This window comes from Phaenicophaeus curvirostris, chromosome 10 (genome assembly GCF_032191515.1).
Source record: "Phaenicophaeus curvirostris isolate KB17595 chromosome 10, BPBGC_Pcur_1.0, whole genome shotgun sequence".
Taxonomy (NCBI): domain Eukaryota; kingdom Metazoa; phylum Chordata; class Aves; order Cuculiformes; family Cuculidae; genus Phaenicophaeus; species Phaenicophaeus curvirostris.
Genome location: NC_091401.1, coordinates 9,852,392 through 9,866,698, shown reverse-complemented (window position 1 = coordinate 9,866,698; position 14,307 = coordinate 9,852,392). Strand labels below are relative to the sequence as shown.

At 43.2% G+C, this 14,307-nt stretch overlaps 1 protein-coding gene across 6 annotated transcripts in view; it reads left to right on the top strand.

Annotated features, from left to right (window-relative positions):
- The first annotated feature begins 3,709 nt into the window (after window positions 1-3,709).
- The window catches only part of U2SURP (U2 snRNP associated SURP domain containing), a 45,735-nt gene continuing 35,137 nt past the window's right edge, over window positions 3,710-14,307 (top strand). For 2 of the 6 annotated variants that reach the window (XM_069864921.1, XM_069864917.1), the window contains exons 1-3: window positions 3,710-3,818; window positions 10,864-10,911; window positions 13,877-13,975. In XM_069864921.1, the coding sequence (XP_069721022.1) occupies window positions 3,774-3,818; window positions 10,864-10,911; window positions 13,877-13,975 (192 nt within the window). In that variant the 5' untranslated portion in view covers window positions 3,710-3,773. The remainder of the gene's footprint in view (window positions 3,819-10,863; window positions 10,912-13,876; window positions 13,976-14,307) is intronic. The other 4 variants (XM_069864919.1, XM_069864918.1, XM_069864920.1 and 1 more) reach the window with 3 other exon arrangements.

The window sequence follows — 14,307 nt, the reverse complement described above, 5'->3', positions numbered from 1 at the left end:
CGGGCGAGCAGAGCGGGGCGGAGCCTGGCGGAGGGGGCGGAGCCTATAGGGGCAGAGCCTTGCGCGAGGGGGTGCCTATGGGCGTGGCCTGGAGGAGGGGCAGTGCCTATGGGGCGGAGCCTGGCAGAGGGAGTGGTGCCTATAGGTGCGGAGCCTGGCGCGAGGGGGCGGGGCCTATAGAGGCGTGGCCCGGTGGAGAGGGCAGGGCTGGGCTTTGTCGGGGGCGGAGCCTGGTGGGAGGGGCCGGGGCTTTATTGGGGCGGATCCTGATCGGGGCCTAGTGGGGGCGGATTCCTGTTTGTGGGCGGTGCCTGTGCGGAAGGGGCGGGGCGAGGGGCGGTCCCAGACTGTTCCCGGTTAGTCCCCCTCGCTGCAAAAAGGACATTGAGGGGCTGGAGCGCATTTGGAAGAATGAACGGAGCTGGGGAAGGGGCTGGAGCACCAGCCTTGGGAGAGGTGGCTGAGGGAGCTGGGGGTGTTTAGCCTGGAGGAAAGGAGGCTGAGGGAAATCCTCGTCACTGCCTGCACCGCCCTGAGAGGAGGTTGTAGCGAGGTGGGTGCTGGTCTCGTCTCCCAGGTGACAGGCGATAGGATGAGAGGAAATGGCCTCAAGTTGTGCCAGAGGAGGTTCAATTTAGACACCAGGAAAAATTTCTTCACCAAAAGGGCTCTTGGGCACTGGCGGACGCTACCATGGGAGGTGGTTGAGTCCCTATCCCTGAGGGTATTTAAAAGGCAAGTAGATAAGCTGCATAGGGATCGGGTTTAGTAGCACATTAAGCACACATCAAGTTGGACTCAACGATCTCAAAGGTCTTTTCCAACCACGTGATTCAATGATTCCATGATCCTTTGCTGGCAAATCATAGAATCATAGAATAACCAGGTTGGAAGAGACCCACCAATGTGGTTCTCAGCATAGGTGCCGCTGCCTCCTGTCCCTCCCAGGGCAGTTGGTGTTGGGAGTTGGTGGATTTGAAGCTTTCATTTATTTCTGTGTACCTACTTTTCCCTTAGGTATTACCTCAACTCCAACATCTTCCACATTATGCTGAAAATCCATAAAAGCATGGGAATGCAAGACTCGTGATGAAAGCAATGTGACTCTGGTTATACTGTCCAGTTGAGCAGTGTTCAATAAAGTTGCTGTGGCGCTGTGCTGTCAAACCTGATCCCAGAGGATGTGCTGTGCTGTCTTTCTCACCATTTATTTCTGAGCTTTTCTTGACTCGGTGTAACATTTTGATGTTGTTCAAAGCAGTATCTTTGTCACCATGTGGGATGTTTGGGGCCAGCCCTGCCTGCAGACTGCCTGCTCGCCCATCGCCTGCAGCCATAGGACCAGCAGGTGAAGAGCTGTGTGGGGTGGCTGGAGCAGAGGACTGTGCTGCTGCACTGCGCTGTCTGCCCTGCCTGGCCTGGTCCTGGAGCAGCCTCCCACCCCCTAAACCACATTTCATACAATCATAGTGAAGAGTTAAGTCAGGACCATAAATTTCAGGAAAGCAAACTTCCAGCTCTTCAAGGAATTAGTCGATAGGATCCCCTGGGAAACTACCCTCAGGGACAAGGGAGTGGTGCAGAGCTGGCAGGTCTTTAGGGATACTTGCCGTAGAGCACAAGAACTCTCCACCCCCAGAGCAAGAATTCTGGCAGAAAAGGCTAGAGACCAGCATGACTATGATTCTATGATGGAATGGTTTGGGCTGGAAGGGACAATTAAGGTCATCCAGTCCAAGCCCCCTGCAGTGAGCAGGGACATCTTCAGCTGGTTTCGGTTGCTCAAAGCCCGGTCCAGCCTGACCTTTAATGTTTCCAGGGATGGTGCATCTACCACCTCTCTGGGCAACCTGTGCCAGTGCCTCAGCACCCTCAGCATAAAAAATTCCTTCCTAATATCTTGTCTAAACTTCTCCTCTTTTAGTTTAAAAACATTACCCCTTGTCCTATTGCTACAGGCCTGCTAAGAAATTTTCCATGCATTTTTCTTCTCCCTTTCAATATTGGGAGGCTGCTCTAAGGTCTTCCCAGAACCTTCTCTGCTCCACACTGAACAACCCCGACTCTCTCAGCCTCTCTCTGTATGTGAGTTGCTCCAGGCCTTTGTGGCCATCTCTGAACCTGCTTCAGCAGGTCCATGTCCTTCCTGTGCTAAGGACCCTTGTTGTATGCCAAGAGAGGTCCAGGTGCTCCTGAGCTAGGGGTGCTCGGTGAAAGTGGGCTGCAAGTCACCATCTGCCTCACTGCGGCTCCTTGCTAGGCGGATTTGGGGTTGCCTAGTGTCTGCATTTGAATTTTATTCACATGAGTGCAAGAGACGTGGGAGTAACCCAGACCCAGGCTGCAGTCTCAATATAAGAAGGATATGGAACAGTTGGAACAGGTCCAGGGTAGGCCACACAGATGATGCGAGGGCTGGAGCACTTCTGCTATGAGGCCAGACTCAGAGAGTTGAGGTGGTTGAGAATGGAAAAGAGATGGCTGCAGGCAGAACTTAGAACAGCTTCCGGTACTGAAAGGGGCTCCAGGAAAGCTGGGGAGGGGCTTTTTGCAAGGGCATGGAGTGACAGGATGAGGAGGAATGGCTTTAAATTGGAAGGGGGAAGATTTAGATCAGACATTAGGAAGAAATTCTTCATGATAAGGGTGGGGAGGCCCTGGAACAGATTGCCCAAGGAAGTCGTGGCTTTGAGGTCCCCGCCAACCCAAACCATTCTATGATTCTGTGAGAACTGATAAGTTTTTCTGGTTTGTATGTTTAATTATCTCATCATATAAATCTGCCTTGTAAGATGTAGCTGTTTTAGGTCAAGAGATAACCTGTCTTAGGGCTGCGAGAATTTATTGATATGCTTAGTTGTCTTATAAGATGTAGCTGTTTTAGGTAGAAGATAACCTGAAGGGAGTCTCCAGACATGGTTGGATAATCTAAAAAAGAATTAACATTCTTTGAGGATTTACACAGTTCTTTGTCTAAAACTAGTATCTATACCCACTGCTTTTGTAAGATGTGATGCCTTTTTTAGAAGGGCATCCAATTCAGGGCTGAATTGTAAAATCATAGAATCATGGAATAGTTTGGGTTGGAAGGGAGCTTAAAGATCATCCAGTTCCAACCCCCTGCCATGGGCAGGGACATCCCACCAGATCAGGCTGCCCAAGGCCCCATCCAGCCTGGCCTTGAACACCTCCAGGGATGGGGCAGCCACAGCTTCTCTGGGCAACTTGGGCCAGAGCCTCACCACTCTCATGGTGAAGAAATTCTTACTCACATCAAGCCTAAATCTGCCCCTCTCCAGTTTATAGCCATTCCCCCTCATTCTATCACTACAAGCCTTTGGGAACGGTCCCTCTCCAGCTTTCTTCTAGCACCTTTCAGGTACAGGAAGGTTGCAGTAAGATCTTGGAGCCTTCCCTTCTCCACGCTGAACAAGCCAAACTCTCCCAGCCTGTCCTCATACGGCAGGTGCTCCAGCCCTCTGATCATCTTTGTAACCCTCCTCTGGACCCATTCCAAGAGCTCCATCTCCTTCTTATGTTGAGGATTCCAGAACTGGAAACAGCACTCCAGTTGACGTGTTGCCTTTGCTTCAAAGACTCACACACCACCCCCCCAGCCCTGAGCTCCCCCCGCTCTATTCTATCTACGAGGCTACCAGGACGCGGCGAGCGGCCCCGCCCCATCGGCCATCGGCTCACCGCCCTGCGGCGCGCGCTCGGCGCGCTCGGCGCTCGGCGCGGGGCCGCCGAGGCTGAGCGAGGCGAGAGCCAAGATGGCGGACAAGGCGCCGGGGGGCTCGCAGAAACCCAGTGCGAAGGTGAGGCCGCTCCTTGCTCCGACGTGGGGGTAAAGCGCTTCCCCCGCTGCCTCCTTGCTTGCTCGGTGGCTCCCGGGACCGGCGAGGCGGCGTGGCGGGGTCGCGCTTTGCCCGGGGCGGCGCGGCGGGGTTCGGGCCTGCACCGGGGCGGCCCCGCTCCTCGAGCCTCCGACGAGGGAAGCGTATCCGGCCCCTCGAGGGGCCGCGCCGGACACGCTTCCCTCGTCGGAGGCTCGAGGAGCGGGAGGCGCGGGCCCCGCGGGGTTATCGGGAGTAGCACGGCGGGAACGCCTCCAGCTCGTGAACGTGAAGGGGAATGGTAACATGGGAGCGAGTGTCTCCGGTAGCGGTAACGTGGGAAGATTTAGATGAGGCGTTTGGAAGGAATTCTTCCCCGTGAGCGTAGGTAAAGGCTGCCCAGGGAGGCCGTGGCTGCCCCATCACCTAGAGGTGTTCAGGGCCAGGTTGGATGGGGCTTGGAGCAGCCTGGTCTAGCGGGAGGTGTCCCTGCCCGTGGCCGGGGGTGGAACTGGATGGGCTTGGAGGTCCTTTTCAACCCAACCATGGTTCTGTGGGTCTGTGATCTGCGATGAAATAGGAGTGATGATAGGAATGGTTGGACTCCATGATCTAAGTGGTCTTTTTCAACCTAGTGACTTTGTGATTCTATGAAATTACAAATTTCACAAAATCACTGTATCTGCTCTGCTTCCCGTGTTTAGTTGTTGGATTTCCAAACCAGAGGTCCAGGGAGTGCAGGAGTTCTTGCAAACTTGTCTGGCGCCAAGCACTGAACCCAGTGCTGGGCCGTGGGCTCTCTGGGCCCCCCCCCCAAGGGGGAGGGTAAGAGGTGTTTTGAGGCATGCAATGGCATCTGAGGGTTTGAAGATTTGTGATGATTCCTTTCACTTGGTCTTGTTGCAGTTTTTAGGCTAGAACTATATAAATCTGACAATTTTGGTGGGGTTTTCTTATTTTTTGGTTTTGTGTGTGAGAGTGTAAATTAGTCAAAGGAGTCAAAGTCTGTTTTGGCTCAGTAATTTCTGCTGCTGTATAGAATTAAACATTTTTACCTATTTTTGTATTTGGCTAAAATGGGATTTTTTTTAAACTTTTTTTTTTCTTTTGCTGCTAGGAAACTAGCTGAAATGTAGGTACCAAGAGCCTTTGCGTGTTTTTCCAGTTGGTGTTATTGGAGTAGGAGAGTTTTATTTTTGTTTCCTTTCTATGATCTATTCCAAATATAGCCAGGAAACGTTTTTTTGGATCTTGCCTTTCTCTTGGAACTGCAAGTAAATGCTGGACACAAAACATTAGTAGTAAAGTAGATTTTAATTTATGGAGAATGGCTTCCAGAGAGTAAGACATTTCGGGATTTCAAGTATAATTAGACATAAAATAATGATTTAATTATTGATTGCTGCGACTAATAATGCGGGACACAAACCCAACCCGTATGTGTTCCCTTTCTTTTCACAGTTACTTTGTAGACTGTTTTGTTTTGTCATTTGTTACTCCTGTACTGATGATTTTTTTTTAATATACAATAATAACTAATTTCTAAGAATTGTTTTCTGTCCTAGATCTCGGTTCTGCAGAGGTATGTGCAGCCACTTAACTCTTTGTACTAAGTTGCCCGTCCCACACAAGTCAATGGGGCTGGTAGAGAGCGTCAAGTTAAACACATGTGTTAGTCTGTCGAGGTCTGGCAAGGAGGTCCTGTACCTTGCCATCTTCATGCAGTCTTCCCTCACTCCTCAGTTTCCCATTACTCTGGATGTATCTTCTTTGTTCCCAGTAAATATTTTTTCCTCCATGTTTTATACTCCATATTTTACTTGTGTTGTATTGTCTGTATTATTTTATGTGCCAAAGCAAACAGTGATAGTACATACCTGGATCCATGAAAATATTTTTGTTGGAAAGTGCCTAGCTCTTGGGATTTATTTCCTTCATTCTCAGCTTTCTCTGCAGGACAGGGTGTATGTGATTGACTCTTTTTGTCATTTCATGAATGCTTGGGATATCTATATCCATAGAGATACTTCTCAGATGTCTGTAGAAAGAAGTATGACATACTGGTACTGAATTAGTAGAATTAGAATTAGTAGAATTCTTATTTTTTGTAATTAATTTATTCATGCAGGGCTAAAGATATGTCTTTTCAGTTGAGCCTGTATGAAAATGTTTATGGCTTAACAATCTCAGCAAAGAACCCTTTTACTCAATTAATTAAAGGCTGTTGCTGTGGTGATAGCTGCTTTGTATGATGCTGTCAGCTTCTAAATAAGTTTGAGAGTCTCCAGTGTAGAACGTCTTTGTCACTCTGAGCTTAGGACAGCTTGAGATTTCCAGAAATCTAAATAGGAAAGGAGGACAAGATTAAGGAAGATAAAATAAAGATTGCCCAAGACTGCACAAGAGGTCAGTGCAGGATATGGTTTTGAAATGACAGATACTGATTATGGTCAGTTATTGATGTAATGAAATATTGGCTGCTCAGCGACTCTGCCATTTTCTTGTTTTATCTTCTGAGCATAGTGTCTGTATTCTACATCCCCTGCTCTTACATGTGATGCTGTGCACACTGAGAACTGTGGCAGAAGAGATTATCCACTTGGACCAAGCTGTAGTTGTCCCATTTTTAATTTTAAAAGATGTTTTAGAACATTCCTTAATCTTAAATGCATTTCTCAGGCTTTTAAGTGATTTATGTGTTAATTTAGTGTTGAAGAACAGTGATTACTTCCTTGTGAATGGGCAGCTTTCCTTAGTAAGTTAGCCTGTGAAGAATGGCCATTTAAAACCTGTACATTTGGTGAATTCCAGTGAGATGTAGCATTTCTCAAGATGGTGAAACTTGTGATCTTTAACTTGCCCTGTATTGTTGTTCATCTGGTGGCCAGGAGCAGGAGAGGCATAAGTGTGTTCCTTGGTTGATGGAAACATAAAAGGAGATCTGCTCTCTAGCAGCAGAAAGTTACATGTTGGCTGCTCCTGTTTATCTGAGTTTAAGGTTACAATGGAATAGCATTCCTTCTATGTACTTTGAAGAAAACTGTTTTACGTTTGCAAGAGATGCCTGTTGAGATAGCAAATAATATTACTATGCACTATTCTGGTAAATATAGAGAGTAAATATGAACTATAAAATAATTTGTGTTTGCTAGCATTTGCTTTCTAGATGGTCTGATAGAGAAAGGAAAAATGAAAAAGAAAACTTGGGCTAGAAACCTCCCCACCTATGCTGAATTTTAACATCTTTATTTAAGCTGTGATTCTGTTTGCTTTTCCGTATCAGTGCTGACTGATACCAGTCCCAATCTCAGCTGCTTTTTCCCTCCCAAATATTGTCATCCTTGGAATGATTTTGGGTGGGTATGGGGGGAGCCTGCTATGAATTGTGAACTGGTTTACCTGAAGTGACCCAGCTTCCTCTTTCATAGGTGATCAGTTAGATCTGGGAGCAGAATCAATGCAAGGTGTTGAGGCAGGACAGGAATGTCTTGCACCAGAGTTTCTCTTAAACATTTTACCCTGAAGTTATTAGTTTTTGTAAGAGCAAGGCTTTTATTTATGTTCAAATTGTAGACATTGCAGTTGTAAAAATAACATTCAGTATTTCTTCTGGGTTTTATGGGAAGCTTCTGTTGCTCTTTGTTTTACGAAGTGGCATCGGTATTAATTAAAAAAGAAAAAAAGATGCTTCCTTATGTTATACAGCATATTTTAAATGTTTGTGAAATAACACGATCATACCAGTTTTACCCAGAGATCATTAAATTAGAAGAAACTATGAAGAGCTGGATTCGTGGGCACTTGCACTGCTACAAGGAAGGGAGAGCAGTCGTCTTTTCTCTGTTAGCTTTGGAAGCTGCCATGAAGCTGGAAGAAAATTTAACCTGAGAGAGGGCTCTCTGCTTTGGTTTTCTGATAGGAATTTGTCATAAATCTAATCTGTATGGTCCTTTGAAGAGGTTTTTTTTTTTTTTTCTTGGCTAGACTTGGTAATGGAGCTCTGAACGACTTGACCTCCAAGACTGTGGTTTGACAGGGCTATATTTTACTGGAATGCTGTTTCAGCACCCTGCATTGCTACTTCAGTTGTGCTGGCACAATTCTTTTAGGGACCTGTGCAGTGGAAGAGATGGAGAAATTGATCCATCTGTAAAGCAGTCTGTTTTAGAGACAAAGAAGTAGTTTTTGACATGCAGAGAGGTAGAGGCAGTAAGTTGGGGGTGGGCGGTCTTGTGTAGATTGTTTATGGGGGCAATGACTAGAAGATAGATTCATTGCATTTTTTCCTGTCAGTGTTTTGAATGGGAAGGAGCTATTTGTGTGTCTCAGACATCATCAGGTGCAAGACAGAGCTTTGAGTATTTTTTTCCAACAGTTACTTCAGTTGAGGTACTTCACATGATGGGAAGAGGCAGAAATAACCCTGTTCCAGGTTTCAGCACAGGTGGACAGCATCTTCTGAAATACTCCTCTCTGTGAATGATGGAAAGACACTGATTCTGCTGAGTGAACTCAGCTGGTGAGACTCTTCAGGAAACAAAATTGCTTCTTTTGTCAAGGCAATGCAGCTGGATGTGAAGTGCAGTCTTGTGGGAAGTACTTTTTTTTAATAGCTGCTGTTCAGAAACAGGGAGATAGCAGTGTGTGATTTTGTCAAGAATCATTCCATCTTTTGCTTTGTGGATAGTCAGAAGCAGTTCCAAAGGTATGAACTAAATTTATAGTTGGGTAGAAAAAGAAACCTTATTAAGAACTGTTCAAGGAGGAGAATAATGTGGCTCTGCAAAGCTGCTGCTAGCTGTGGAAGAAAATTGGTCTAACAGCTAAAACTGCATTTAGATGCTTTCAGGGTGCACCTTAGTGGAAATTGTCTTGTGGCTAATGTTCAAGGTGGCTGGCTCCACCGTGCCGTTGTCCCTATGGGCGGGCTGGGGAGCACTGCTCGTTGGCCTGCCTTCTTTCTGTTAGCCAGAAGAATCTCGTGGGTGCTGCCATGCAGTGAGAGCCTTTCCAAGCAGCTTCATCTGCTCTGTTGTCAGAGAAACACATTTAGTGTCTGTTAGTTTTTTAGTGTTCTTCCTCAGGATGTTGTCTTAAGCATCTTTGTATGGAGTGTTGGTACTATTTGTTACTGTGTGTGGTGCCTCGTTTGTTGACCTCCTTGTAAGCAGCTGGAGCACCCATCCCACTTGGAAGGTGTGGTTTTCCAGAACTGCTGTAAATGAAACTCATGGAGAATTGAGAAATGGTAATTTCGTTCTGCTGTTGTCAAATGGCCTCCTTCCCCCAAGCAGTGCTAGATCTAGACTTTGTCAGTATGCTAAGGCAGATGGCATTGTATTAGTCAACCTCTGAGATTTATCTTTGTCACTGCAAGTCTAAAATATTTTTTTTTTTAGGGTGGAATTTTAACCGATGTGTTGGTTGCTGGAGGGTGGCAGCTGGCAGCAGGAAGAATGCTGTTTTTAAGCTCTGAAATTCTTTTGCACAGTGTCTTTCTTTCATTTGTGTGATGTTGTGCTCTACATCCATAAACTCTCAGGGGGAAGACAGGTTTCCTTAAGCTCCATTTTTGCAGTGTATAGAACTGTGGATAGTAGAGTACTGATTGGAGTGCCATAGGCTGTTGTGAACCACAAAAAAACCCAGCATCAAATACAAAGGGAAAGTTTGCAGGAAGCGGTATTAGTAAAAGATAGTTGTGATATTTGCTTCCAGGAGTATTTTAATTAACTGCTGCTGGTACATGTCAACTAAACCTTTTATTAACTTCTGAGCCAAGATATGCTTGCAAATAGTATGTGATGTTGCAGGTAAGTGGGTTTGGGATATCTTTGAGAGTAAGATACAATTGATTTTTTTGTTTGTTTGTTTTCCCCCTTTCTCTTTCTTAAAAAAACCCCCAAAATTATATTCTTGGGAGCCTTTTGCTCTCCCTTTTAAGGGTTGTATCTTTGTGTCTCTCTTTACCTTTGTAAACTTAGTTCTGGGTTTTGAAGTGCTGTTTACCATTTTTTTTCTAAATTGATTTGACTGTAGAACAACAATATACATGTTTGAAGATTAACATCCTTGACTTAGTTGATGAAAAAGCATGATGTGGAATGAAAAAGAGTTTTAGTAAATTATTTTCCAGACTAGTATTTGGTGCTTGTCTGTTTTAGAAGACTGGAGATCAGCACTGTATATTACTATTTCTGGTAGAAACTATAAATTCCTGGTAATAAGGAGAAGTGCTAATGTTCTGTAACTAAGGAACAGATTTCAGCTAGTGGAAATGTTTTATTTTGAGTTACGTTTTAATTTAGATTAGATATGAATTGTGATTCACGCAGTTATGTCTTACTAGTGGATGTTGGTGAGGTTTTCTGGAACTCGGGCACTACATAATTCAAAATCGCCTTCAGTTCTGTTTGTTGGAGTGTTCTCCATCACTTAAACTCATTTAAAAACTTGATTTTAAAAAAAGCCTATGAAAATTTGTATGTATGCTGGTTTATGTGTTACAAGTCTGGTTACGGTTTGAAGTAATAATGTTAATTAGTACATACTTACAAGTTGGACTAAAGTTAGTGTTTTGGAGGTGGCCAGCTTCCATCTATGCACAACATAGACAAAGAACAGTTTGGGAAATGATTTTATAGTAAGGCAAATATAATCACGCATTTTATGTAATCTTTAACAGCCTTTAATATCTACACTTGCAGACTCAGCGTAATGAACTGATTTTTTTTTCCTTGCAGTGGTGTTAGTGGCATGCTTCTAAAATCCAGCTGTGGAAATGTAGATATTTTTAATGGTAGCAGGTGCAGTCTGTCTTCAATGCCTTGTTTGCCGTACGTTAACATTGTTCATGTTGTGACCCTGTTCAGATATATCATTAAAATCCATTCTATGTATCTTTGTTCTTGTGTATTTGCACATTGAAGTTGAAATTAAAATTGCATTTGAAGAACTGAAGAAACCAAAACCCAGAGGTTTTTTTTTTCTTTTTCTGTGCCTCATCTCTTCTTCATTCTCTCTTCAGGTCAGAGCACCAGATGCAGTACACACTACTGGGTCTGCTGATACGCATGTAAGTCCAAAATATTTTAAAACAACAAGAACAACAACAGACACCGCCCCCCCCCCCCCCCCCCCCAAAAAAAAATCGTACCAGAGCCACAAACTCAAAATAGGTCTGCTCTCTAAAGAGAGTGACTTGCTGCAGGCAGGCTCTGGTACTTTGGGTGTCTAATCTGTAGGTGTTTGTAAAGGATCCATTGATTTAATGTTTAAAAATATTCCTTTAAGTGTTCAAACAGCCACTACTGTAGGAAGCTCTGCTGCATGATATTGCATTCATAATAGACACTTCAACAGGAAGAAGCTGTAAGGACTCTCGATGTGGTTCTCTCTTACACTGAGGAATAGTTTAAAAATACAAGGCCATTAATTTTAAGAGTCACTGTATATTATATTTTTGTGTACAGTTGGCTTCTTGAAAATGAGATAGCATGGCCCTAATTTCATGCTTTATTTTCATTTTCAGTAGAGTATACTTAAAGCAGAAGGTAAGAATAATTATCTGCTCTTCCCCTGCCACCGAAGAGACCTTTGCCTGGTCATGTGGTTAGTGCGTTGCTTGAGGGCCTACCTGTTTCGGAGCTAAAATGAAAACAGGCAGCAAGAGCCGAACAGACTGTTAATTCTCAACAGTTCATTCTGCGGTTTGGATTTTCTTCAAGATTTCGATTTGATTTTATGTATGAGAGAATCAGTTACCAGCTGTTAACTTTCTTGTGAGGTAACATTATTCAGGTTGTGATAGGAGAAACTTTCCCTGAAGTAGTAGATCCTTTTATTGACTTGCTTTTCTTGGTACAATATGGAAAATTACTCTGAAATCTCTTTTGAATATTTTGTGTTCTCCATGGAACTGGATTCAGTGGTTTGTGCTTTCCTACAGGTCAATGCAGCGTTATGTTTGATGGGAGTTTGCTTTCATGTGGTGATTTGATTACTCAGCTAGAAGCTTTCTCTTTGCTTCCATCTTTTGCTTTACCCTTTCCACTGTATTCCATTTTTGAAGGAGGAAGGCCTCCAAGTTGCTAGGAACTTTGTGAGGCTGCATATGATTAATAATAATGTTCTAACTGCCTACTGGAATGTAACTAACAGGCACAAATTAGTTCAATCTCATTAACTTTATATTGTTCCATCCACTTTGAAAATGGCGGTGGTGTTTCTTTTTTCCTGAAACTTTCTAAACCCTAGGAGTTGTTGGTGCCAGAACTCTTGTTGTCTCACAGCTGCCTGCCTTGTGTCAGTAGAACAGAAATGCATGTGGCTGATCTGCAGATGTCCTGTAACATTATTGTGAGAGATTATTTCCTGATGACGGGATAAGCCTTGGGTAGGAGTGGGGCATTTGTTTTATCTGCGTTGCTGTGCCAGAGCACTGTGCCCGAGTTTTGCCAAGGTTGCATATTGTTTGTCATACTGAAATATAAGCTGTTTTTCAGACAACAGGAAAACTGGGTTTTATTAACTTTGGAAACATATGACTCCTGATAAACCTGTCTCAGGAGCTCACATTAGCAAACACAGTGCCATAAACCAGGTGACTCCACAGACAATGCTGCATTAGTTTGTAACTGATAATTTTCCTTTTGATGAAGTAGGAAACATTTTTCAAAGAAATATGAGCTAGTTTGGTCACATGCTTGGCACAGATCTAAGAGGTGTTCGTGATACTAAACTAGGATTATAAACTGAAGGTATTTAGAACAGTAATTTTGCATGGTGCTTTTTTGTGTGTGAAAACTTCTGAATAGGAAGCTAATTGTAGAAGTCAAACACTGGAATGGTTGGATCCGGTGATCCTGGAGGTCTTTTCCAGCCTAGTGATTCTGTGATTCTGCTTTACAAAGACACTTATTCCTAGAGGAAACTCTTTTTGTCGTTGGCGTCTGAAATTTTTAAAAAATATGGCAGTTAAACTGTTCCCTTTATTTGACTTTGTTTTATTAGATGGAGCTGATTTTTGTTTGTTTTTTAAAGAACTGTCATTTCAAAGGTGATGGTTTTAAGTATTGCTGTGCACTGTGTAAGGACATCCCAAATAGTTTGAAGATAAAGGCTAATAGCTTATGATTTGGCCTTTTGGTCTTTTTTTTCATGTTTTCTGCTGATTCTTTATGAATTACTGTTAATATAGGTGTTTCCACAGAAGTTTCTTAATGTCGCCTTTCCTTTGCATTGCCCGTATTTTTTGAGCATGGTCTGTATCCTGTTGTCTTTCCTCTCCTGACACTTTACCGTCTGTTGACTGCCTAAATAGCATCTTAAGAATTTTATTTCCATACTCTCCTGAAATGACTGTTAAGTCATTCCTTCATCAAGTCCTTCCTTCATCAGGGTTTCAAGAAAGGACAAATGGAGGTTAAATTATGTAAAATAGAAAGAATCTAGGAGTTAAATGTGAGGTCTTTTGTTTTATTTAAATAGTGGCTAAAAATGTCAAGAATGCGTTTTCTTCTTCAATCAAGAATATTACATTTAACTTTGAAGTACAACTGAAATTTGGCATCTGTTTTGTTCTTCAGTTACACCTGTTCCACCTTGTGCAAACATTCTTCTGGCCAACATAGTCAGAAAAATTTTAGAACTGTTCATTTTTTTTCCTGGAAATTGCCGTAATCAAAAAGAAACTATAGTGCAAGGCAGTTATTTCCAAGGGTTTAGAAGCCGAGTGTTTTACAGGGATAAGATCTCTGGACTCTTAAAGCAAGTGCTCTTCAGATTTCAGCTGTGTCTGAATGGTGTGTTAAAAGCTTACTCATTTAACCAAGGGTGATTTGTTTTCAAGAAAACATAGATTTAAATTTTTTAATTGTATTGATAATGACAAGTTCAGAGAAAAGTACAGGAAACCTTTTCTTTGTTTGGTTCAGGTTAAGTCACTTTGGGCAGAAAGTTCCTGGTCTAGAGGAATGTAAAGAGTAACATTACTTTGATTTGTAAACAGCTTAATGTTTATTTTCTTACTCTTTTTGCAGCCTTTAATGGAAAGCAAACTTAAAGCATTCAGTATTGGCAAAATGAGTGCTGCCAAACGGACTTTAAGCAAGAAGGAGCAAGAAGAATTGAAAAAGAAGGTAATGGTATGCAATGAAAATTTTACTTTGCATGCAGAGCTAAAACAGTTTGCTTTTAGATTACAACCAGCTTTATCACCAGATTTCTCTTTTTTGATAATTGTTACTCAAGTATGAAAGTGAATTGTATTTTACATGTTTAAATTGTCCTTGGCATCCATGGCCTTAAGGTAGAGAGGCAGGTTTGCTTCTCTCTCCTCCTGTGTGAGAAAGCAAATTTTCTGGCTTCCTGAATCCTACTGGATTACAACGATTCATTGGTTGTTGTATTGCTCAAAGTGATGACAGCTGTTGCTTTATGGTATTTGCTGTTCTCTGATTACTCTCTATCA